The 23,865-nt window shown below is 36.4% G+C and overlaps 1 protein-coding gene across 1 annotated transcript; it reads left to right on the top strand.

The window, feature by feature from the left end:
• The first annotated feature begins 1,429 nt into the window (after positions 1-1,429).
• Positions 1,430-23,391, top strand: LOC145556770 (uncharacterized). The gene is made up of 13 exons (XM_081618419.1): positions 1,430-1,687; positions 1,835-1,999; positions 2,796-2,894; positions 3,009-3,134; positions 3,229-3,297; positions 3,378-3,474; positions 3,579-3,681; positions 5,249-5,453; positions 19,897-20,010; positions 20,660-20,791; positions 20,888-20,968; positions 21,280-21,396; positions 23,118-23,391. Exons 1-13 carry the CDS (start codon positions 1,586-1,588, stop codon positions 23,229-23,231), a joined length of 1,524 nt encoding a protein of 507 aa, XP_081474545.1. The 5' UTR covers positions 1,430-1,585; the 3' UTR covers positions 23,232-23,391.
• Positions 23,392-23,865: the final 474 nt, after the last annotated feature.

Below are 23,865 nucleotides of genomic sequence, written 5' to 3'. Positions count from 1 at the left end.
GATTTCGGGTCGGGTTTGTAACAGGTTGGGTTAATTTCGGGTCGGGTTAGGAATGGGTCGGGTTGAATTCAGGTCAGATTAGTAAACAAGTCGGGTTAAATTCAGGTTTTGACGGGTTAAAACAAGTTTGGGTCAATTTCGGTTCAAGTCGAGTTCGATTTAGGTCAATAATATACGGGTTACATTCGGGTCGGGTCATCTCCAAGTCAGCTCATGTTCGAGTTTGGGTCTCACATACTCGGGTCAACTCGGATCTAGGGTTGGTTTCAGGTCGGGTCAGGTCGGGTTTGGGTCACCGTTTTTTCGAGTTCAGATGGTTCTGTTAATAATCGGGTTTGAGTCGGTATTTTGGATCGGGTCAACTTTTGACAGATCTACCCCTACTATTGGGACTAGGGGTGTTAATTAATCGAGCGAGCCGATCACGAATTTAGAGGTGCTCCACTGGAATCAAATTTTTTTCATTTGTGCGTGAAACTTGTTAAAATTGACACTTACTTGCTCCACTCGTTCTTGTTATACATTTCTTGTAGCTCGACCCGAACTCGGATGGGCATGAAAATCGAAATGTTTGCTACTCCAAGCTCAAGTAAAAAAGTACATTTAAAGTCGAGTTTAAGTCCGAAACAAACTTAGTTCCAAAATTAATTTGAAAACACATTTAAATAACTCTAGTCTAAACAAGGACCCAAGTCATTTATCCTGTCCTATATATAAAGTAAAAGGAGGTTTTGCATGATAAATTTTACTTTCCTAAAATACTTCTGTTATATTTTTTTTCCTAAAATCGAGAAAACACAAATCGAGAAAACACAAGTTTATCACCTTGGTGTTAGCAACTTTACCATGAACGATGTTTTGTTTGCACTAATTATGGTAGAACCACTAACACCATTAGAGGTTCCACGATCAACAATGCAAAAAAAAAAAAAAAAAAAAAAAAAAAGAAAAAAAAGAAAAAGAAAAAAGACTCTATTCAGGGTGAAATGCTAATAGTGTTAGTGGTTTTTCCATGAATAATTTTTTTCCATTTATTTACAAATTTGCCGTTTGATAATCAACTCATTAAAAAAAAAAAAAAAAAAAAATTCTATCTTTTCTTTTTAAAAATTTGATCGAGGGAAGTCAAATTTTATGATTTAGCCTACTTGATATCATCAACTTATTTTTGTAATGACAATTTTTTTTTGTAATATTTTATCAACAATTTTTAAACTCACCAAGATCCCGTTCACTTCACTTTATTTTTGTTGAAATGAAATTATATACTCCGTTTTACCTAAGTGAAATTATTTAGACTAAAGCTTGCTTAACTCTTACAGTATTGATTAATTAAAGTTACTTGTCAAGTTTAGTTCAAATCAAAACAACTCTAGTCGACCACTCCTAGTCGATTTCGAGTTGCTCAACTCGATTAGCACCTGAGACCATTGAGATTTGGGTAAGAGCACAAAATTAGGGCTTATAACAGTTTTACTTTATAGTTTGAACAAATTCCAGATACACTCCCAATTCTCGTTCAACATATCCGATCAACCACTCTTCCCTGAGCTTAATACCCTTCAATCTCGAGGAGAGAGAAACAATGGCTGACCGCCGGCGACTGGCAGCAATTTTGTCGGCAGTCGTCGACGTCAAACCTCACGAAATCTCCGCGCTTCTTCACTCCGCTGGATCTTTCTTCTTCGTATGCAATTTCTCCCATTTTTTTTTCTTAATTTTGATAATTCAGTAATTTTTATGATCTCATTTTCCGCCATTGTTATTGATTTTGATGATTGAAATCGAGTGATTATGTTTATGTATTTGATTTTGATTTTGTTGAATTGGACAGATTTTGAGTGCCTATTTTGTGGTATTACCATTGCGAGATGAAGGAGCAATATCATTAGGGTTGTCAAATCTTCCTGAGCTTTTTATTGGATCTTTGGTTCTTACTTTGATTGCTGCACCTCTTTCTACATTGCTCTTTTCGTTGCCGAATCTATCCAAAGGCAGGGTATTGACTTTTTTCGTTAGGTTGTGAATTGATTGTATTGTTTCCGAACTTAATTTATCTGAACTTATTTTCCTGAACTTAACTTATTTGAACTTATTGACACTGGATTTTATGTATGTTAACTCATTGGCCCGGGAACTTTAACTCATTTGAATTATGAACTGATATTTCTGGAAATAAGTGAAAATGCGGTGCTGAGAAGAGTCAGAGTTGAAGTAGTATAATGTACGTTGTAGTGCATATAATCAAGGGTTGATTGAAAAAGGTCTTATTATTTTAGGAATCAAAGGTTAATTGAAAAGGTGTTATTGTTGTGTGTAGAAGCAAGGTTTAATTGAATGAGCTTGTACCATGTTTAATGGATTCGGCCATTTGGGAATCTTTTTTGTTGTTATGATGTGACAAGTGATGATAAATTATGAAACATCATTGAGTAATGAAATGATGCATTCCAATCTAATCCCAAATTGGAGGAGTTGTTGAATAGAGAAAGAGTAGTTGTGTAATAGCGGGCATTCATTTCACAGTTTCACTTTGCAACTTGCAAATCTTGATATCAACTGTGATAGAAGTAGTCTTTTTGCTGAACCATTCAGTGTTTACTTTAAAATACTGGTGGCTCTAGAAAAGTGAAGACCTGTTTGTTTAGTTGTAGAAAGTCTTGAACTCTTGATTTATGTTTCTTGCTGTAATGTTTGTGTTACATGTTGTCTATCTGAGTTTAAAGCTTGTATTGAATCTGTACACATATAGTTGTCTCTGCGCCATTATTCATAGATGGTTTTTAAAATTTCAGGCTCTGGTGTTGATACACAGATTTTTTAGCTTGTCACTTGTCGTATTCTTTGTTTTCTGGCATACTTCAACTAATGGATCTTCCACATCCAGTAATAAGGTGAAATAACTAATTCATTACGAGCAAATACTAATGAATGCAGTCTGCTTTAATGTTGGGGCTTTGTTTCAAAGTTTTATGTTAGTTCTTAATGCTTCCTGTTTTGGCACTTAGGATTTTGTTGGTGTGCATTCAAGACATGATCAATTTGTTGGCGGCGAGCATTCCAATGTTATGCACTCTAGTTGGGATGACCTCTCATGGTATTACATCTCAGTGAGAATTGGTTTATTCCTTTGGGTATGGTTATGTCCTTCAGCTCAAAGTTAAATGCTTGCTTCAGTGTTTGATATTTTATGATTCTTATTTGATTTTTCTTCTTTTCTTATTGAAGATTGCTTTGCTGAATTTGATAACTATCTCTTCAACATGGGCAAGAGTAATCGATGTTATGGATAGCGAGGTCAGTTACTATCCTCCTGTAATCCTGTTTAAGTGATGGATGCAGGCTTTTGTGATAATTTACCTTGGATTTGTATCCAGTCAGGTTCAAGACTGTTTGGGTTTATTGGTGCGGGTGCTACACTTGGTCAGCTGTTCGGATCATTGTTTGCGACTGGAATGGCTTGGCTAGGATCTTGTATGTAACTGTCTTTTTATGACTTCAATTCTCGCGATGGATTTAATTTTTTCTTTTTTTTTTGTTTTTGTTTTGACACAGTCCTTGATCTCTGTTACTTTCAGTTTTACTCTTAGTAGCTGCTTTCCTAATGGAACTAGCTGCACAATCTTCTAAAGGAATTAGTCAAGACACACCCCATATTTCTGAGGAAGACACTCCGATGATGTAAGATAGTGTTCCAGTTTTCTTTTCTTTTGTTAATCTCTTGTCTGAAATTTAATGATTATAATGGTGTGAGTGTATGACCTAGCTACCTTCTATGGTTCCAAAGCCCTATGCCTTTGAATGAACTCAGGGTACGAGATAAAAAAAAATGTCTATTGTGGCCTTGTGTGATAATACTAATATACAATAATTGAACTAATAGGCTAGAGATAAGGATGATTAATTGGATGTGCAATGTTACAAGGATAGATTAAATGATCAATAGAATGATTTGAGACAAGTGAATGTTATTTTATTTGAAGGAGCGTTCTAAAATTTTAAAGATATGGATGCCCAATGTCACATCAGTCCCAATTTAATTGATTTACAAAAGTTGGTCAGCAATTCCTGGTAGACATTTTCTGAAACCCAGTTAACAAAGAGTATTGGGGATTCAGTTAGGCTGTATGCAGGGTTATCAGAATATCAGGAACACTCAAGGTCTATATTCACATCTGGCCGATAGAATGTGGGTATGGGTAATTGCTAATATGGTCCAAGTAAGGAGACTACACGCGTTTGGGCTTTGAAGTGAATCTATCTCTTTATTTAGAAATTTGTGTGAAAATAATAATAATAATAATAATAATAATAATAATAATAATAATAATAATAATTATTATTATTATTATTATTATTATTATTATTATTATTATTATTAGTATTATTATTATTTTATTTTATTTTTTTAAAAGTTGATGTGTGCGAGTTGCCGAGTTCTCTTTGGAAGAATTAATTTTCTGCAAAATTCCCATTATAATATAAAAAGTTAAATTAATATTACCTCTGTTCATATTATTTGCAACTTTAGGGTATCATTTGTTAGATATTAAATATTCCAAAGTTGCAAATAATATGAAACGGAGGTAGTATGTGTGTTCTTACTCTGATAGTAATAAACTAACAAACTTTTAAGACTTCATATCCTCTCACTCTCGATGGTAATAAGGGCTTGGGGAAGCGTATGGAGAAATAATGTTTTATATATGAATAAAAAGGGAATATGAAAAATAAGTTTATCCTCTCATTTTGTTTGTGGCCTCTGCGCTAACTCTGCTGTATAATTTTTCTGCCGCAGTCGGGGGAATATAAATTGAATGTAATCATGTTTGGAATAGTGCACAAGGATTGTAGGATTGGTAGTTTATGTACATGGAGCTGCTATTATCTGAACTTAATTGCTTTTCTTGGAGATATTTTGGGTAGCATTAGTCTTAGAGAACTTGAATTTAGATTTGTACCAAATCAATATCTTTAATCTTTTTTTTTTGGAGCTAATTAATTTAGCTAGAGGCATAAACACTTGTATCCTGGATAATTTTTGGGTAGAACATGCATTTACATTTGTATTTAAGTAATTTTTCAATTCTGTTGTAGGATTTGTTTTATTCACTAAGAAGCATTATCACATCTTTTTCCAGATAATGTTTTGACTGTGTTGGTCTATATGATTTAAGAGGAGAATAACTCCTCCTAATTGAACTATTCAGTATTTCAGAATCTTATTATTTTGACTTGCTGTTCATAGTAAACTGGATGATGAACAAAGTGGAGCAATAAAGAAAACATTGACGCCCAAGGAATCTTCTCCAAATTTTGTTTCTTCTCCAAAAAATCCTCAACTTTTGGCTATGTTGGATGGCTTTAGGCTTATACTCTCCTCACCTTATTTGATATATGTATCACTGTATCTATGGCTGAGTGCCGTTGTCTCATCATTCTTTTACTTCCAGGTATGATAGCTTATGTCTCATGGCAGTTTAATTGTGTTTTATGCATTGGTGCTTTGCGACATATTTGCAATCAAAACTGCCCATATTTGGTGGCAATCATTTCATGAAATTCACCACTAATGATTTTTATTCGAGTATAAGATGATGATGAGACAAATACATCTAAGTTGCTGAGCAGTCACAATACCATGAGGAAATTTTCATTACCCTTTTGCACGCTTCTGTTGTATTTGACTTATACATCGTTGCTGATTAAAAGTTTGACATGAGTGCTAGGATAACCCTCGGATGGGATGTATGTCTGTAGTATCCACTTTTTAATCATGAGTTCCTTTAACCCCACTTTAATTTGGATAATTTTGGAAATTGACCGCATAACCCCTTCAATATTTTAATTTTTTATCCAATAATTTTTTTCCTTCATTTGAACTTTATCCAATAGGGCCTCATTATGTTGGGCAATGAGTTTTCCTCTAATGGCTAAGATTTATTGAGAAAGTTGACCCTTGTTTTGTGGAAGACTAACAGTATTTCTAAAAGGCAGGGAGGGACCAGGAGAATTGCAGTTGACTCGGCTGTCTTAATAGAGTGCTAGATTGCATTTGCAATGACAGTGAATTTAAGATACAAATGTTAGAGGTTTTTTTATCTGGCCTTTAGAGAGATGACCCTTTGTCCAATATCATTTATTGTGCATAGAATGGTCACTTTTTCTTCTTGACTGATGTTGTTGAGATTAGAGCTGTCGATTCTGGTAAACAGGTCGGGTTTTGGTCGAGTGAGAGTAGGTCGGGTCAACTCGGGTCGGTTCAATTCGGATTAATTCCATAACTTATGTGGGTCGGGTTTGAGTTAGGTCATACTTGCGTCAGGTCACGTCGGGTCATACATCTTATCGGGTTTGGGTCAAGTTTAGGTCGGGTTAATAAAGGTCGGGTTACATTCGGGTCGGGTGAACAATAGGTTGGGTTTAATTTGGGTTTTCACGGGTTAAAACGAGTTAGGGTAATTTTCGAATTCGAGTCGGGTTCGATCCAAGTCAATAATTTGCGGATTCAGGTCGGGTCATTCTCGGGTTTGAGTCGTGTTCGGTTCATGTCAATAATTTGCAAGTTATAATCAGGTCAGGTCATTCTCGGGCTCAAGTCGGGTTCCGTTCAAGTCAATAATTTGCGGGTTATAATTAGGTTGGGTCATTTCCAAGTCGGGTCATTCTCGGATTCAAGTCGGGTTATGTTCAAGTCAATAATTTGCAGGTTACAATCAGGTCGGGTCATTTCCAAGTCAGGTCATATTCGAGTTCAATTGACTATAATAGGGAATTATAGTCTATAATTTAAGAAGATAATTATCTCCTTTGGCCATACAACAAATATATACTATATTTAACTCTTAAATTTGAGGATGATGCTCCTTTCTTTTGTTGGCGTGGACAGACTTGGACTCCCCGGACAAAATGCTTTGATCAACAATAATAAGGTGATCTAAATTGCATTTAAGGTGATTAAAAATCTGGTCGAGAATAATTTAGGTTGAATTTAGGCCGGGTCAATAACAAGTCGTGTTAATTTCGAGTTGAGTTAGTAACAAATTGGGTTGGATTTTTGGGTCGGGTAAGTAATAAGTCGGGTAAAATTCGGGTCGGGTCAATAACAAGTCGGGTTTAATTTGGGTCAGGACAATAACAAGTCGAAAAGCCTTGAAATTCTTAGGTTTTAGGGCCCGGTGTGAAAAAGCCTTGATATTTTAGGAGATACATCTCGGGGTCATATAATTGCCGTTTGGAACCATATATGATCATTATGTGTTTTCATAAAAGTTCGTGGTAGGCTTGATTTAATAAATCGGTGCAAGTTGTAAGTCGGTAAATTGACCGTTTAAAGAAGAATTTGATGGTTCCACCCACCCGATTGGAATCCCAGAGGGTATTGGGGACCATGATGAACATTTCGACAATTTTTATTTCGAGCGAAAAAAAGTCAAGAAAATTCAAAAATTGAAGGCTAATATCCACCTTTTTGAGAAATTTTGGAGTTTTCGAGGGCCCGGTGTCTAAAAGTCTTGAAATTCAAGGTAATACATCTTGGAGTCATATAATGTCGGTTGGAACCATTTGTAATAATTATTTGTTGTCATAAATGTTCGTGGTAGGCTTGAGGTAATGAAATTGGTGCAAGTTGTAAACCGGTGAACTGGTTATTTAAAGGCAAATTGGATTGTCCCACCCACCCAATTGGACTCCCGGAGGGTATTAAGGACCATCGTAAACATTTCGGAAATTTTTATTTACGGGCAAAAAAAACTAAAAAAATTCCAAAATTGAAGAATTGATGGATATATCCACACTTTTGAGAACTTTTGTTGATTTCGTGGCCCGGCATCGAAAAGCCTCGAAAAGTTAAGAGATACATTTCGGGGTCATATAATTTCATTTGGAATCATATATATTCATTATATGTTGTCATAAATGTTTGTGGTAGGTTTGAGTTAAAGAAATCGGTGCAAGTAAATCGGTAAATTGGCCGTTTAAAGGCAAATTGGATGGTTCCACCCACCCAATTGGACTTCCGGAGGGTACTAGAGAACATGGTAAATATTTCGGCAATTTTTATATCCGGGCAAAAAAAAAGTAAAAAAATTCCAAAATTGAAGGCTTATATCCACTCTTTTTTAGAAATTTTTGAGGTTTCGGAGCTCGGTGTCAAAAAGTCTTGAGATTTTAGAGAATACATCTCGGGGTCGTATAATGTGGTTTGAAACCATATAAAATCATTATTTTTGTCATAAATGTTCGTGGTAGGCCGGAGATAATGAAATCGGTGCAAGTTGTAAATCGGTGAATTGGCCGTTTAAAGGCAAATTGGATAGTTCCACACACTCAATTGGACTCCTGGAGAGTATTAGGGACCACGGTAAACATTTCGACAATTTTTATTTTCGGATGAAAAAAAGTAAAAAAATTCCAAAATTAAAGACTAATATCCACGCTTTTTGAGAAATTTTGAAGGTTTAAGCCTAGTGTCGAAAAGGCTTGAGATTTTAAGGGATACATTTCGGGGTCATATAATGCCATTTGAAACCATAAATGACCATTATATGTTGTAATAAATGTTCGTGGTAGGCTTGAGTGAATGAAATCCATGAAAGTTGTAAACCGGTAAATTGGTCGTTTAAAGGCAAATTGGATGGTTCCACCCACCCAATTGGACTCCAAGAGGGTAATCAGGACCATGGTAAATATTTCGTCTATTTTTATTTCCGGGGTCATATAATATCGTTTGGAGCCTTATATGATCATTATTTGTTGTCATATATGTTTTTGTAGGCTTAAGTTAATGAAATCGGTGCAAGTTGTAAATCGGTAACTTGACAATTTAAAGGCAAATTGGATGGTTGCACCTAGCTAGGTGGACCCCCGGAGGGTATTAGGCACCATTTTAAACATTACTTCAATTTTTATTTCTGGACGAAAAAAAAGTTAAAAAATTCAAAAATTGAAGTTTAATAATATCCACGCATTTTGAGAAATTTTGGAGGTTTCTGGACAGGTGTCGAAAAGTATTGAAATACTACGGCATTAATCTCACGGTCATATAATGCTGTTTAAAACCACATGATAATATATTTTGTCATAAATGTTGTCATAAATGTTCGTGGTAGGCTTGAGTTAATGAAATCAGTGCAAATTGCAAATCGGTAAATTGGCCGTTTAAAAGGCAAATTGGATGGTTCCACCAACCTAATTGGACTTCCGGTAGGTATTAGGGACCATAGTAAACATTTCGGCAATTTTTATTTTCGGGCGTAAAAAAGTCAAAAAATTCCAAAATTGAAGTCTAATATCCATGATTTTTGTGAAATTTTAGAGGTTTCAGGGCCCGGTGTTGAAAAGTCTTGAAATTTTAGGCAATACATCTCGGGGTCATATAATGTCATTTGGAAACATATATGAACATTATTTGTTGTTATAAGTGTTCGTGGTAGGCTAGAGTTAATGAAATCAGTACAAGTTGTAACACAGTAAATTGGTCGTTTAAAAGCAAATTGGATGGTTCCACCCATCCAGTTGGACTCCTCGAGGGTATTTGGGACCATGGTAAACATTTCGGCAAATTTTATTTCAGGGCGAAAAAAAGTAAAAAAATTCCAAATTTAATCCACGCATTTTGCGAAATTTTAGAGATTTCGGGACCTTGTGTCAAAAAGTCTTAAAATTTTAGGGCATGCATCTTTGGGTCATACAATGTCATTTGGAACCATTTTAATCATTATATGTTGTCATAAATGTTAGTGGTAGGCTCGAGTTAATGAAATTAGTGCAAGTTGTAAACCGGCAAATTGGATGGTTCCACCCACTCAATTAGACTCACGTAGGGTATTCGGGGAACAGGGACCATGGTTAACATTTCAGCAATTTTTATTACTGGGCGAAAATATGTCTCAAAATTCAAAATTGAAGGTTAATATGCACGCTTTATGAGAAATTTTTGAGGTTTCGGGGACAGGTGTCGAAAAGTCTGGAGATTTTAGGAGATAAATGTAGGTGTCATATAATGTCGTTTGGACCCATACATGATCATTATATGTTGTCATAAATGTTCGTGGTAGGCTTCAGTTAATGAAATCAATGCAAGTTGAAAACCGGTAAATTGGCCGTTTAATAACGAATTGGATGGTTCCAACCACCCAATTGGACTCCCGGAGGGTATTAGGTACCAATGTAATCATTTCGGCAATTTTTATTTCCGACTAAAAAATAGTCAAAAATTCCAAAATTGAAGGCATTATCCACGTTTTTTAGACATTTCGAAAGTTTCAAGGCCCGGTGTTGAAAAACAGTGTGATTTTAGGGGATAAATCTTGGGGTCATATAATGTTGTTTAGAACCATATATGATCATTATATATTGCATAAATGTTCGTGGTAGGCTTGAATTAATGAAATCGTTGCAAGTTGTAAACCGTTAATTTGGCCGTTTATAGGCAAATTTGATGGTTCCACCTAGCGAATTGGAATCGCAGAGGGTATTGGGGACCATGGTAAATATTTCGGCAATTTTTATTTTCGTGTGAAAAATGTCAAAAAAAATTCAAAAATTTAAGACTAATTCACGCATCTTGCGAAATTTTGAAGGTTTGAGAATCGGTGTCAGATAGTCTTGAAATTCTAGGCAATAAATCTCGGGGTTATATAATGCCGTTTGGAAACATATATGATCATTATATGTTGTATAAAATGTTCATGGTAGGCTTGAGTTTATGAATTCGGATCAAGTTATAACCTGGTAAATTGGTCGTTCAAAGGTAAATTGGATGGTTTTACACACTTAATTGGACTCCCGGAGGATATTAGGGACCATGGTAAACATTTTGGCAATTTTTATTTTCGGCCGAAAAAAGTCGATGAATTCCAAAATTGAAGGCTAATATCCACGCTTTTCAGAAATTTTTTGAGATATACCTCGGGTACTTATAATGCCGTTTGAAACTATATATTTTTATCGGATTTTTCACCAAATACCACTGAGTTAAAGCTTAATTCACCATATACCATAGAAAACTTTCTAATACACCGTATAACCTTCAGTTTAACTAAAATGTCACAACATGCCATTAATGACTAACGGACGTTAACACCGTTAGTCATTAAGGCTAATAAGGCCACGTGGCAACATATGATTGGTTCCCTTTTAAATTACTTAATTTTAAAATAATTATATAATTTTAATTAAAAAAATAAAATAAAAAAAGAAAAAGAAAAAAACCCAGCCACCCACGTCCCTCCAGCCAGCCACCACCGTCCCTCCAGCCACCCACGACCCTCCACCCAGCCAGCCACCATCGGTCGGCAAAAACTCGACCATAACCCTTGCGCTGGCGCCGAATTCCGACCACAACCTCCGCACTGACCTGAAATTCGACGAGAATACCCCCGTCGGGCCGCCGTACTCCCTTTCTCTTGAACCACCAGCGAAATCCTAGAAGAACAATCGAACCACCGGTCGCGAAACAGCCCATCTCCCTCCAAGAACCCTTCGCTAACCACCGGTCAGCGCCCAAACCACCCTCCCCCGCGCCGACGGATCAATTTCGCCCCTATTGGTGCCATTTCCACCCCAAACTAAACCACCACGTAAGTCGAAATCCTAAAACCAAAATCTAGGGTTTCGATTTTGGTGTTTTAGGGTTTTAGGGTGGTGGTTTTCGGCAAGTTGGGCGGCGGCGACGTTTGGGAGTGGATTAAGGCTGCCGCGCGAAGGTGGTGGCTGGAGATTTCGGGAGGGAAAGGGGAATTCGTAGGTGGTGCTTGGGAATTCGAGAGGGATAGGGGAACTCGCAGGTGGTGGCTGAGAATTCCGGAGGGAAAGGTGGCTGGGGTCGGGAATTTCACCGGCGGGGAGGGGGGACGATAGTCGGCCAGCTGGGGGTAGGGTCAGGGCTAGGCTAGTGGCGGCGGTGGCTAAGGTGGTGGTGTTTATTTTAAAAAAAAAATTTAAAATAATTTCTCTAAAATTAGTTAATTAAATAAAGAATATTAATAAGAACCAATTATAAGCTGCCATGTGGCACAATTAACGTTAATGACTAACTGAATTAACGGAAAGGGCATGTTGTGACATTTTAGTTAAACTGAAGGTTATACGGTGTATTAGAAAGTTTTCTATGGTATATGGTGAATTAAGCTTTAACTCAGTGGTATTTGGTGAAAAATCCGTATTTTTATTTTATATTGTCATAAATGTTCGTGGTAAATTTGTATTAATGAATTCTGTGCAAGATTTAAGCCGGTAAATTTTCTGTTTAAAGGCTAATTGGATGGTTCCACCCACCCAATTGGACCCCCGAAGGGTATTAGGTAATATCGTAAACATTTTGGCAATTTTTATTTACGGGCGAAAAAAAGTCAAAAAATTCCAAAACTAAAGGCTTATCCATTCTTTTTCAGAAAATTTGGAGGTTTCGGGGCCTGGTGTCGAAAAGTCTTGAGATTTTAGGGGATGTATTTTTGGGGTCATATAATGCCGTTTTGAACCATATATGATCATTATATGTTGTCATAAATGTTCGTGGTAGGCTAGAGTTAATGGAATTGAAGAAGTTGTAACCAGTAAATTGGCCGTTTAAAGGAAAATTGGATAATTCCTCCCACCCAATTGGACTCCTAGAGGATATAAGGGACTATGGTAAACATTTTGACATTTTTTTTATTTCCGAGCGAAAAAAGTCAATAAATTTCAAAATTAAAGACTAATATCCACGCATTTTGTGAAATTTTGATGTTTTCAGAGCTTGGTGTCGGAAAGTTTTTAAATTCCTGGCAATTAATTTTAGGGTCATATAATGCCGTTTGGAACCATATATGATCATTATATGTTGTCATAAATGTTCATGGTAGGCTTGAGTTTATGAAATTGGCCGTTTATTATTATTCGGTAAATTGGCCGTTTAAAGGCTAATTGGATGGTTGCACCAACCCAATTGGACTTCCGGAGGATATTAGGGAATATGGTAAACATTTCGGCAACTTTTATTTTATGGCGAAAAAAGTCGAAAGCATTCCAATATTGAAGGCTTATATCCACGCTTTTTGAGAAATTTTGGAGATTTCGTGGCCATGTGTCGAAAAGTCTTGAGATTTTAGGGGATATATCTCGGGGTTATTTAATGCCGTTTGAAACTATATATGATCATTATATGTAGTCATAAATGATCGTGGTAAATTTGAATTAATGAATTCGGTGCAAGTTGTAAACTGAAAAATTGTCTGTTTAAACATAAATTGGATGGTTCCACGCACCTAATTAGACTCCCGAAAGTTATTAGGGAATATGGTATACATTTCGGCAATTTTTATTTACAGGCGAAAAAAAGGCAAAAAATTCTAAAACTAAAGGCTAATATCCACGCTTTTTGAGAAATTTTGGAGGTTTCGGGGCCTGGTGTCGAAAAGACTTGAGATTTTATGGGATACATCTCGGGGTCATATAATGCCGTTTGGAACCATATATGATCATTATATGCTGTCATAAATGTTCGTGGTAGGCTTGAGTTAATGGAATTGGACTCCCAGAGGATATTAGGGACCATGGTAAACATTTTGACATTTTTTTATTTCCGAGCAAAAAAAGTCAAAAAAATCCAAAACTGAAGACTAATATTCACGCATTTTGCGAAATTTTGAAAGTTACGGGCTCGGTGTCAAAAAGTATTAAAATTCTAGGGAATATATCTCGGGGTGATATAATGTCGTTTAGAACCATATATGATCAATATATGTTGTCATAAATGTTCATGGTAGGATTGAGTTAATGAAATTGGTGCAAGTTGTAAATCGGTAAATTTTTCGTTTAAAGGCAAATTGGATGGTTCCACTCACCCAATGGGACTCCTGGAGGGTATTAGCGAATATGATAAACATTTCGGCAATTTTTATTTCTGGGTGAAAAAAAGTTAAAAAATTCCAAAATTGAAGATATGCTTAGGATATTACCTAATGATAGAAGGTATCCTCAAACCCTCGCTATGTGCGCTTAGAAGCTGAACTCTTTTTTGGCGTTCCTCTTACTTTTCCAATTGCCGGGGCGGGTAAGGTTTGGTTGCGAGCCAAGAAAGAGGATGTGAATGCCTGCCTGCTTCACTGCCCTTTGTGTATTCCGTCCTGAAAACGAAAATAATATTGACATGTGTTAAGCATTTCGTTTAGAGAAAGATTGGTGCCTTCTAGCCCTTTGCTTGATGAAAGAACCTTTTTGTGGTGAATGATTAGTTGTGCTATCCAGGAATGGAATTTATGGTCGAACTGTATGATAGTCTACTTTGGTTCAGGCAGATTTTTTGTTTGAATGCCTCTATCTATTTTCGCTCTCCTTGCCATTTGAGTAGCTTCACGCCCTTGATGATCGCTTTTTTAACAGATTTTTTATTTCTTTTTTTGTCTAATTCTTCCCTAGAGAAAGGGCTCTTGTCGTGATTGACTCACTAGTAAGGATACGCACGATTTTGACTTTGACAGAAGGAGCACCTGGTTCAGCACGAAATAAAGGCAGCCGAGTTCTTCCTTTCCTCATGACCAACTGCCTTAATGCGCAATAACAACAACTATAGTTGCTATTCTTTTGCAGCAAGACTTCAGTCAAGGAAAAAACCGACGTGTAAGAAGAAAGTGGCATAGACAAGGAATCGTCTTAACTGCATTAGGGGTCTCATTCCTTTCCATATCTTAAATCATATAGTTGAGTGGAGCTATGAGATTATGAGAGTGGATTGGATCCCTTTCTTTAAGACGTAAAGGAAAGACCTATCTTCTATACTAGTTCCTATGGTATAAATGTGGGAGTAGTTTTTTTTATAAGCTAAAAAAGGCTAAGGAAAAAAAGGAGTGCAGGATGTGTCTCCGGACATAGAAAGTAGGCAATCACTTTCTCTTCATTAGGGGTCTAGGTTTCGGTTGTAGTTTTCGGAATGGTAAATCTCTATACGATTGAAGTCAGTGTGTAAGACATAGTCTAGTTTATACTTTGAGTTCCTCTTTTAATAAATAACTAAGCATTCCACAGTCGGATATCAATAATCAGTTACCCCGCCTTAGGAGAGTGAGGGGTGAAAGGACTCAAATAGAGCTTAGACATTAGGCATGAAAGTAGGACTATGCATATTCACGTTGATTGCGGTGCGCCATAGACTAAGCTTTAAAGGATGGTAGATGTGAAGGCTAAGTGCTCCTGAGCTAGAAGCATTACACCACCATCACCACTCGTGGTTCACGTCTTTCGAAGAACTATCGCTCACACTTATCAAATGCTGCACATGGACCTTGTGATTGAACCAGTGATTCTGAATCCATTGATAGACAAAGGAAAGATTCCAATGTAAGAGGGCGGGGATCTTATCCCCTCTAGTGCAAGATGAAGAAACTCTTTTAAAAAGAAAATAGATTTGCTGGAATGTGAGGGGCTTCAACATCAAACAAAAAGAGAGAAAACTTTTTTAAAAAGAAAATAGATTTGTGTGTTTTTTTGTGAAACAAGAGTAAAAAAAGAAAATAGCAAAAAAGTTTGTGAGAAGATTTGTAGAGGTTGGGAGTGCGTAGATAATTATGATTTTGCATATAATGGTCGTTTGTGGATTGTTTGGAATGCTAAAAAAGTGGGGTTTGTTCACGCGACCAACAGTGTCATGTTTTGGATATGAGGTTGGGATATAGTTTTGATCTTATTGCTGTTTATGGTCATAATTCCATTGAGCTAAGGTTGTAATATCCACGCTTTTTGAGAAATCTTAGAGGTTTCGGGGCTTGTCGTTTAAAAGCCTTGAGATTTTAGGGAATATATCTCAGGGTCATATAATGCCGTTTGGAACTATAAATGATCATTATATGTTGTCATAAATGTTCGTAGTCGGCTTGAGTTAATGAAATTGGTGCAAGTTGTAAATCGATAATTTGGCCGTTTAAAGGCAAATTGGATGGTTCCACCCACCCAATTGGACTCTCGTAGGGTATTAGGAACCATGGTAAACATTTCGACAATTTTTATTTTCGGGCGAAAAAAAGTCTAAAACTTCCAAAATTGAAGACTACTAATATCCACACTTTTTCACAAATTTTGGAGGTTTTAGAGCCTAGTGTCGAAAAGTCTAGAAATTCTAGGGAATACATCTTGGGGTCATATAATGTCGTTTGGATCCATATATGATCATAATTTGTTGTCATAAATGTTCGTGGTAGACTTGAGTTAATGAAATCGATGCAAGTTGTAAACCGGTAAATTGGTCGTTTAAAGGCAAATTGGATGGTTCCACCCACCAATTGGACTCCCGTAGGGTATTAGGGACCATGGTAAACATTTCGGCAATTTTTATTTTCATGCGAAAAAAAGTCAAAAAAATTCCAAAATAGAAGGCTAATATCCATGTTTTTTGAGGAATTTCGAAGGTTTTGGGGCCCGGTTTAGAAAGAAATGAGATTTTAGGGGATACATCTCAAGGTCGTATTATGTCATTTGGAATCATAAATGATCATTATATATTGTCATAAATGTTCGTGGTAGACTTGAGTTAATGAAATCGGTGCAAGTTGTAAACCGGTAAATTGGCCATTTAAATGCAAGTTGGATGGTTCCACCCACCCAATGGGACTCTCGGAAAGTATTCGTGACTATGGTAAACATTTCGGCTATTTTTATTTCCTGTAGAAAAAAAGTAAAAAAATTCAAAAATTGAATGCTAATATCCACGCTTTTTGAGAAATTTTAGAGGTTTTGAGACCCGGTGTCGAAAAGGCTTGAGATTTTAGGGGATATATCTCGGTGTAATATAATGTCGTTTGGAACCATATATGTTGTCATAAATGTTCGTGGTAGGATTGATTTGTTGAAATTGGTGCAAGTTGTAAATCGGTAAATTCGTTTAAAGGCAAATTGGATGGTTCCACCCACCCAATTGGACTCCCAGAGGGTATTACGGATCATGGTAAACATTTCGTCAATTTTTATTTTCGGGCGAAAAAAGGTTTAAAAAACTTCCAAAATTAATGACTAATATCCACACTTTTTCACAAATTTTGGAGGTTTTGGAGCCGTTGAAAAGTCTAGAAATTCTAGGGGATATATATATGATCATTATTTGTTGTTATAAATGTTCGTGGTAGGCTTGAGTTAATGAAATCGGTGCAAGTTGTAAATCGGTAAATTGGTCGCTAAAAGACAAATTGGATGGTTTCACCCACCCAATTGGACTCCCAAAGGGTATTAGGGACCATGATAAATATTTCGGCAATGTTTATTTTCAGGCGAAAAAAAAGTGTAAAAATTCCAAAATTGAAGATTAATATCCACACTTTTTGAGAAAATTTGGAGGTTTTTGATCCCGGTGTAGAAAAGTTTTGAAATTCTAGGGGATATATCTCGTGGTCATCTAATGCTGTTTGGAACCATATGTGATCATTATAGGTTGTCATAAATGTTCGTAATAGGTTTGAGTTAAATAAATCGGTGCAAGTTGTAAACCGGTAAATTGGTTGTTTAAATGCAAATTAGATGGTTCCACCCACCCAATGGGACTCCCGGAGAGTATTAAGGACCATGGTAAACATTTCTGCAATTTTTATTTCCGGGCGAAAAAAATAAAAAAATTCTAAAATTGAAGGCTAATATCTACGTTTTTTTAGAAATTTTGGAGTTTTCGGGACCCGATTTCGAAATATTTTGAAATTATAGGGAATACATCTCGGGGCCATATAATGTCATTTGGAACCATATATGATCATTATTTGTTGTCATAAATGTTCGTGGTAGGCTTGAATTAATAAAATCGGTGCAAATCATAAACCGGTAAATAGGTCGTTTAAAGGCTAATTGGATGGTTCCACTTACCCAATTGGTATCCCTAAGGGTATTAGGGATCATGGTAAACATTTCGGCAATTTTTATATCCCGGCGAAAAAAAGTCAAAAAATTCAAAAGTGAAGGATAATATCCACGCTTTTTGAGAAATTTCGATTGTTTCGGGGCCCGATGTCGAAAAGCATTGAGATTTTAGGGGATACGTCTCGGGGTTATATAATGCCATTTGGAACCATATATTATCATTATATGTTGTCATAAATGTTCGTGGTAGACTTGAGTTAATGAAATCGATGCAAGTTGTAATTTGGTAAATTGGTCGTTTAAAGGCTAATTGGATCATTCCACCCTGCAATTGGACTCCGGGAGGGTATTAGGGACCATGGTAAATATTTCGGCAACTTTTATTTTGGGGTGAAAAAAAGTAAAAAAATTCCAAAATTAAAGGCTAATATCCTTGCTTTTTAAGAAATTTTGGAGTTTTCGGGTAGAGCTTTCAATTCAGGTAAACAGGTTGGGTTTAGGTCCGTTAGATTGGGTCGAGTAAACTCAGGTTGGGTCAATTCGAATTAATTCCATCACCTATTGTAAAATTCAGGTTGGGTCAATAACATGTCGGGTTGAATTTGTGTTAGGTTAATAACAAGTCGAGTTGATTTCGGGTCGAGTTTGTAACAGGTTGGGTTAAATTCGTGTCTGGTTAGGAACGGGTCGGGTTGAATTCAGGTCAGGTTAGCAACAAGTCGGGTTAAATTCGGGTTTTGACGGGTTAAAACGGGTTTGGGTCAATAATTTACGGGTTACATTCGGGTCGGGTCATCTCCTAGTCAGTTCATGTTCGGGTTCGGGTCTCACATATTCGGGTCAACTCGGGTCTAGGGTTGGTTTCCGGTCGGGTTTGGGTCAGGTTCAGATGGTTCGGTTAATAATCGGGTTTGAGTCGGTATTTCGGGTCGGTTCAACTTTTGACAGCTCTAGTTGAGATGCCTATGTGTATCATCAATGTCCTTCATGTATTACGATTTACGAGTTGCTTTTGTAAGGTTTAAGGATTAACCTAGTATTGTCAGTATCACAGTTACTAATGCTGAGTTCTAAAAGTATGGTACATTTTGTTAGGGTCAGAGACAACTTTATATCTGATCTGTTTTTGGAGGATGATTTTTTGTGCTAAGGTACTTTGTTGGTCTGAGTGATGGGGATAGAATTTTTCTTGTTTGGTGTATTGGAACTTTTCTCTCGTGTAGACAAGGGTTTGGGCTTTTAGGGTTTAGAGTATGATGGATACAAGACTCTGATGGCTCCCAGGGAAGTCCTATTGTCACCAAATGACATTAGTAGTTTTTAACTTTTTTTCGGTAAAGAATGGTTGGGTTTCTCAGTTAAGGCATCTTGCCCCCCCCCCCCCCCCCCCCCCCCCCCCCCCTTCAAATTCTAATGTTGGGAACTTGGGAATTGCGATTGAGGTTTGCTGATAGAATTTTATTACTTTTCTGTTAGTAATTATTTTTATGGTGCTTTAGTGTAAGAATTTATCGCTAGGGAAGATAGGAACATGAGATTTCTCTTTGAAATCACCAATTTTTATAACAGATTCTTGATTGAGAAGGGGTTGAGTTGCCATTTTTTTTAAGGGCTGACATCTTTTATGCAGAACGTTTGTTTTATGTTAGGTAGGACCATAAGAGATTTAATCTCTCCAGCAACTTTGCTCGAGTATTTCATGACAAAAGTATTCTGGCTTTGGGAGGGAAATGTTTTTTTTTTTTTTTTTTGTCAATACCATCTTCTCTTATCGTTGCGGTCAGAAATATTAGCCCCATATGAAGTACTTAGGAATAAATTGCATTTATCTTTATGTTTAGGATCAGGCAATTTAATCTACCTTGAGGCATAGTGCTGCTTGACCCTTGGGGGAACTTGTTCGTCTGACTTATGTTATTCCAATGGTCCAATGCTCTATGTTTCATTGGCATTCTTTCTCTTTTAGGTGGACTGCTGATCTATGAGCCTTATATTTGGCTTTCTTTTTACTATCAATTATATTTCTCGTTAACTAAGTCACATTAATTTTTGCTTATTATGTTATTTACTGCTTTGCAGAAAGTTTCTATCATTGCCCTGACAACATCAAGTGCTGCTGGTAGAATGAAATTGTTTGCGGAGATCAATAGTTTTATTGCCCTTTTCATATTTTCAGGGCAAATCACCTTAACGGTATGCTATGCTAATTTATGAAATGGCAAAATGAGATGCATATTGTGGAAGTATTCAATTTTAATTTTAAATTTGTGGTTTTATCTGAATTTTGAAGTATGCAAAATAATATGTTTGCAATTTCATTATTGACCTTTGCTGAGACACTAGGCCTCTGTTCTGGATGCACCTCAATTCTTTTATCTACAACTTTGCGATTCCATATTCCTAATTTGATCGCTAATTGAAAGCATAATGTCAAGGTGGAGCTGATTCACATGATATTGACCCAGTTTTGCTTATGTGTTTATCATATATTCATCTTTGATGTGTTCTGTTGCATTTAGGTAGAGGTGAAACTTTCTCTCCGACCTTTACTTAGCTACCTATACCTAAAATGAATTTCTACAATGTCATCAAAAGTGGCCTCCTTCCCCAAATAGATGTCCCACTATTATCCCACGATTCAGTTTATAATGCTCTAAAATGATTTTCTGTTCCTGTCATGGAAAAATGTAAATTGTTTTTTTAGCTTCCTAACTGCTTAGTTGTTATATATGTCTTTGACATCGGTTCTGTGCAAATTTATGATTTTTATAAGTAAGACTTTTATTTGTAATGCAGGTTATTGGTATTGCTAATGCAAATGATTTTGTGTTTACTAAAACAGGGTCGCATACTTACTGTTGCTGGGGTCACTGTTGCTATTAGCTCTGCTCCCTTAGCTGGTTTACTCAATTTAGTTGCTATATCTGTATGGCCAACTTGGATTGTCGTTGGTGTTTGTGAAACCCTGAGGAAGGTTTGTAAATTTACTGTATTTAATTCCATAAATTGAAACTTTATTTTAAAAGGATACTAATGACTAAGTCATTGCTTCACATTCTCCCCTCTACAGGTTGTTATGTATGTTGTAACTAGGCCAGGAAGGGAACTCCTGTTTACTGTTGTTTCACAGGAGGAGAAATACAAAGCCAAGGTACATATAAATTCTGCATTGAACATGAACTTAAAAATCATACTTTCTCAATCTTATGCTATTGATCAGTGTTATAAATATATAAGGCTATGTAAGAAGAGTATACTTCCACCTAAAATTTTTTAATATAGTAATCTAGACATGAAAATTCACTTGAGGTTCCATAGCTTCATTGAAAAAAATAAATAAATTTTGTGTTGGCCCTTTTCCTTGCCGCTTTTTCTAAAGTTGTCACAACACAGAGATTTTGCTTTTTTTTTTTTTTTTTTTTGGGTCTACTGACTACCTTTCTCCTTAAAATACTGATTCAGGTGTGCATAGATGTAATTGTGCAAAGGCTTGGAGATGCCACTGCAGCGGGGATGTTCAAGCTGTTTTTTGGATCTTTTGAGGAGAAAACATCAACTATATCACTCTACGCCCTTCCTGTAAGTCTTAATCTGCTTGTTTATGATGTTTCAGAAGCAAATTTGAAAAAAAGCATGCTGTGGTTCCTTCTAATAATAAGTTTAGGTCTGCACCCAAAAAAAAAAAAAGGTTTAGGTTAGCAATTAGGTTTGGAATTTAATTGAAAAAGGTAAAAAGTCAACGTAATGTACACAGATTTTTTTTTTTTTTTTTTTAAATTTAGAGCAGTCTGAAATTATTATCTGTGAATTCGTTTAAGTCCATGTTATTGATGTATATTATTTAGACCTTAGATTGACATCTTACTACTACGTATTTGCTTGCAAAAGATAAATGCTTTTTACTGTTGTTAAGCTAAAATTCTTGAAAAGGAGTTGAGAGGTTTTTTCGCCCCCATACTGCTGTCCTTGTTCTGTAAAGACTCCGTTTCTATCATTATCCCTTTGCATTGTTGAATAATTTAAGTTCATTCTAGAGAAGATGCCTGTATCCCAGCTCATCTTGACACATTTTTAGTACATTGATAATTGTCGCAAATTCCTCTATGTGACCTGATTAAACTCTGGCTTTGATTTTAACTTGTCCACACCTCTTGTAAATCTTGGCTCCATCCCCAGTAATAAGACTCTTTTGGTTGATCATTTATAAGGATTTGGGATGAAGTGCCATCTGATTATTCTTCGTGTAATATATTACCCTTACCAAGCCACTAGATAGTATTTTCAGTTATCATTTAGGCTAATATGGACAAATTGTAAGTTTAAAGGACAATTTAAAAGCGGACAATTATTTTAAGTGGTTACGTAAATGCAATTCTCTTACAATTGTTAGCTTGCTTTAAATCTTCATTCCCTGATCGTCCTTATGTTGATTGAACCTTTAAGCCCATGATGAACTTGAGGTGATATAGCTCTGTAGCTGACCAGTTGCTTGACTATTTATGTCTTATATCTAGGTTGTCAACATTAAGGTTAAACAGTTGGCATAAAAGTATTTAATGTGTCCTGCCAACTGCTTAACCTCATTTGTTATCAAATTCCTTTGGACTGGAAGATGGCTAGATTTACAAGCTCACTGTGGTGCTCTTACACACTCATCGCTTGTTCCCACTCACAGGAGGCCTCCTGCCTCTGCAATGACTGAATCACATTATTTGCTGTAGTTGTAATGCCCTTTTTTTCAAACATATGCTATCCTCTGGCACAAACTGTTTTGTGGGTTGACATGTGCCTACTTATTATCTCACCTGTCGGATTCAAAATTTTCTAGATAGCGAAGTTGCAGGTATTCTGCTCATAACTTAATCCAGCTATCTAGTTACGTAATTCTTCTGGGTTAAAACTCCTATGAATTTCCCTTAAGAGAAACACTACCTGGTTTCTGCTCTCTGAGGAACATTCTCTGGGTGATCTTTATTTTTACCAGCATTAACTTTTGGCAAAACTACTCTCCAGATAACTTATTATTGTGAACAAATGCTGAGGAGAGAACCCTCTGCATACCTGTAGGCAATAGCTTAAGATTAATGACGTGGATAGTCTTTGCTTTCATTCTTGTTATGAAATAGTCCCTTATTCAGTTATTCTTTTGACTTATCATTTACAGTATCTCTGATGTGGGAGTCACCCTCTTTATATAAGAAAGTTATCGAGTTTATCAGCTTTTTGCTTCTAGAACTTGTCTTCCTTTTGCCTTCTCCTGCACTGATTAGAATTACTTATTTCTGTTTGTGTGAACATAGGTGTGTTTATTGTGGATACTTACAGCATTACACTTGGGAAATCGACGAGAACAAATGGTAAAGCTTCAGGCTCGTATGGTAACCTCAGATTGTTGTGAAGATGGTCTCAGATGACATATGCCCATCTGCTGTAGAGTTGTAGATTGAACTTAGATTTAATGCAATCACTGAAAATTTTGTATACAAATTCTTGTAACCCCTTTTAATACAATAGAAGTAAAGATCTAAAGTTCTGCAGTAAAAATAAGGAAGTTATGCTAGTATTTGTTTTTCATCCTAAATGTTGTGCATCTTATGTTGGTCCTGTATCAACTAGAGCTGTCAATTCGGGTAAACGGGTCGGGTAATAGTGGATCGGGTCAATTCGGATAAATTCCATAACCTATGCGGGTCGGGTATGGGTTAGGTCATGCTTGAGTCGGGTCATACTTCTTATCGGGTTTAGGTCGTGTTAATAACGGGTTACATTCGGGTCGGGTGAACAATAGGTCGGGTTTAATTCAGGTTTTATCGGGTTAAAACGGTTAGGGTAATTCTCAAGTTCGAGTCGGGTTCGGTTCAAGTCAATAACTTGCGGGTTAGAATCAGGTCGGGTCATTCTCGAGTTTGAGTCAGGTTCGGTTCAAGTCAATAATTTTCAGGTTATAATAATCAGGTCGGGTCATTTTCAAGTCGGATCACTCTCAGGTTGAAGTCGGATTCAGTTCAAATCAATAATTTGCGCCTTATAATCAGGTTGGGTCATTTC

The sequence above is a fragment of the Chenopodium album genome, chromosome 8, assembly GCF_948465745.1.
Source record: "Chenopodium album chromosome 8, dcCheAlbu1.1, whole genome shotgun sequence".
Taxonomy (NCBI): domain Eukaryota; kingdom Viridiplantae; phylum Streptophyta; class Magnoliopsida; order Caryophyllales; family Amaranthaceae; genus Chenopodium; species Chenopodium album.
The sequence above is the reverse complement of the archived record's forward strand: the minus strand, read 5'-3'. Positions and strand labels throughout refer to the sequence as shown.

Excerpts from the sequence above, each read along its gene's own strand:
- LOC145556770 (XM_081618419.1), top strand. The coding sequence starts at position 1,586 with ATGGCTGACCGCCGGCGACTGGCAGCAATTTTGTCGGCAGTCGTCGAC. Across the intron at positions 2,000-2,795 it reads CGAATCTATCCAAAGGCAGG|GCTCTGGTGTTGATACACAG; the intron begins GTATTGACTTTT and ends TTAAAATTTCAG. Across the intron at positions 5,454-19,896 it reads CATCATTCTTTTACTTCCAG|AAAGTTTCTATCATTGCCCT; the intron begins GTATGATAGCTT and ends ACTGCTTTGCAG.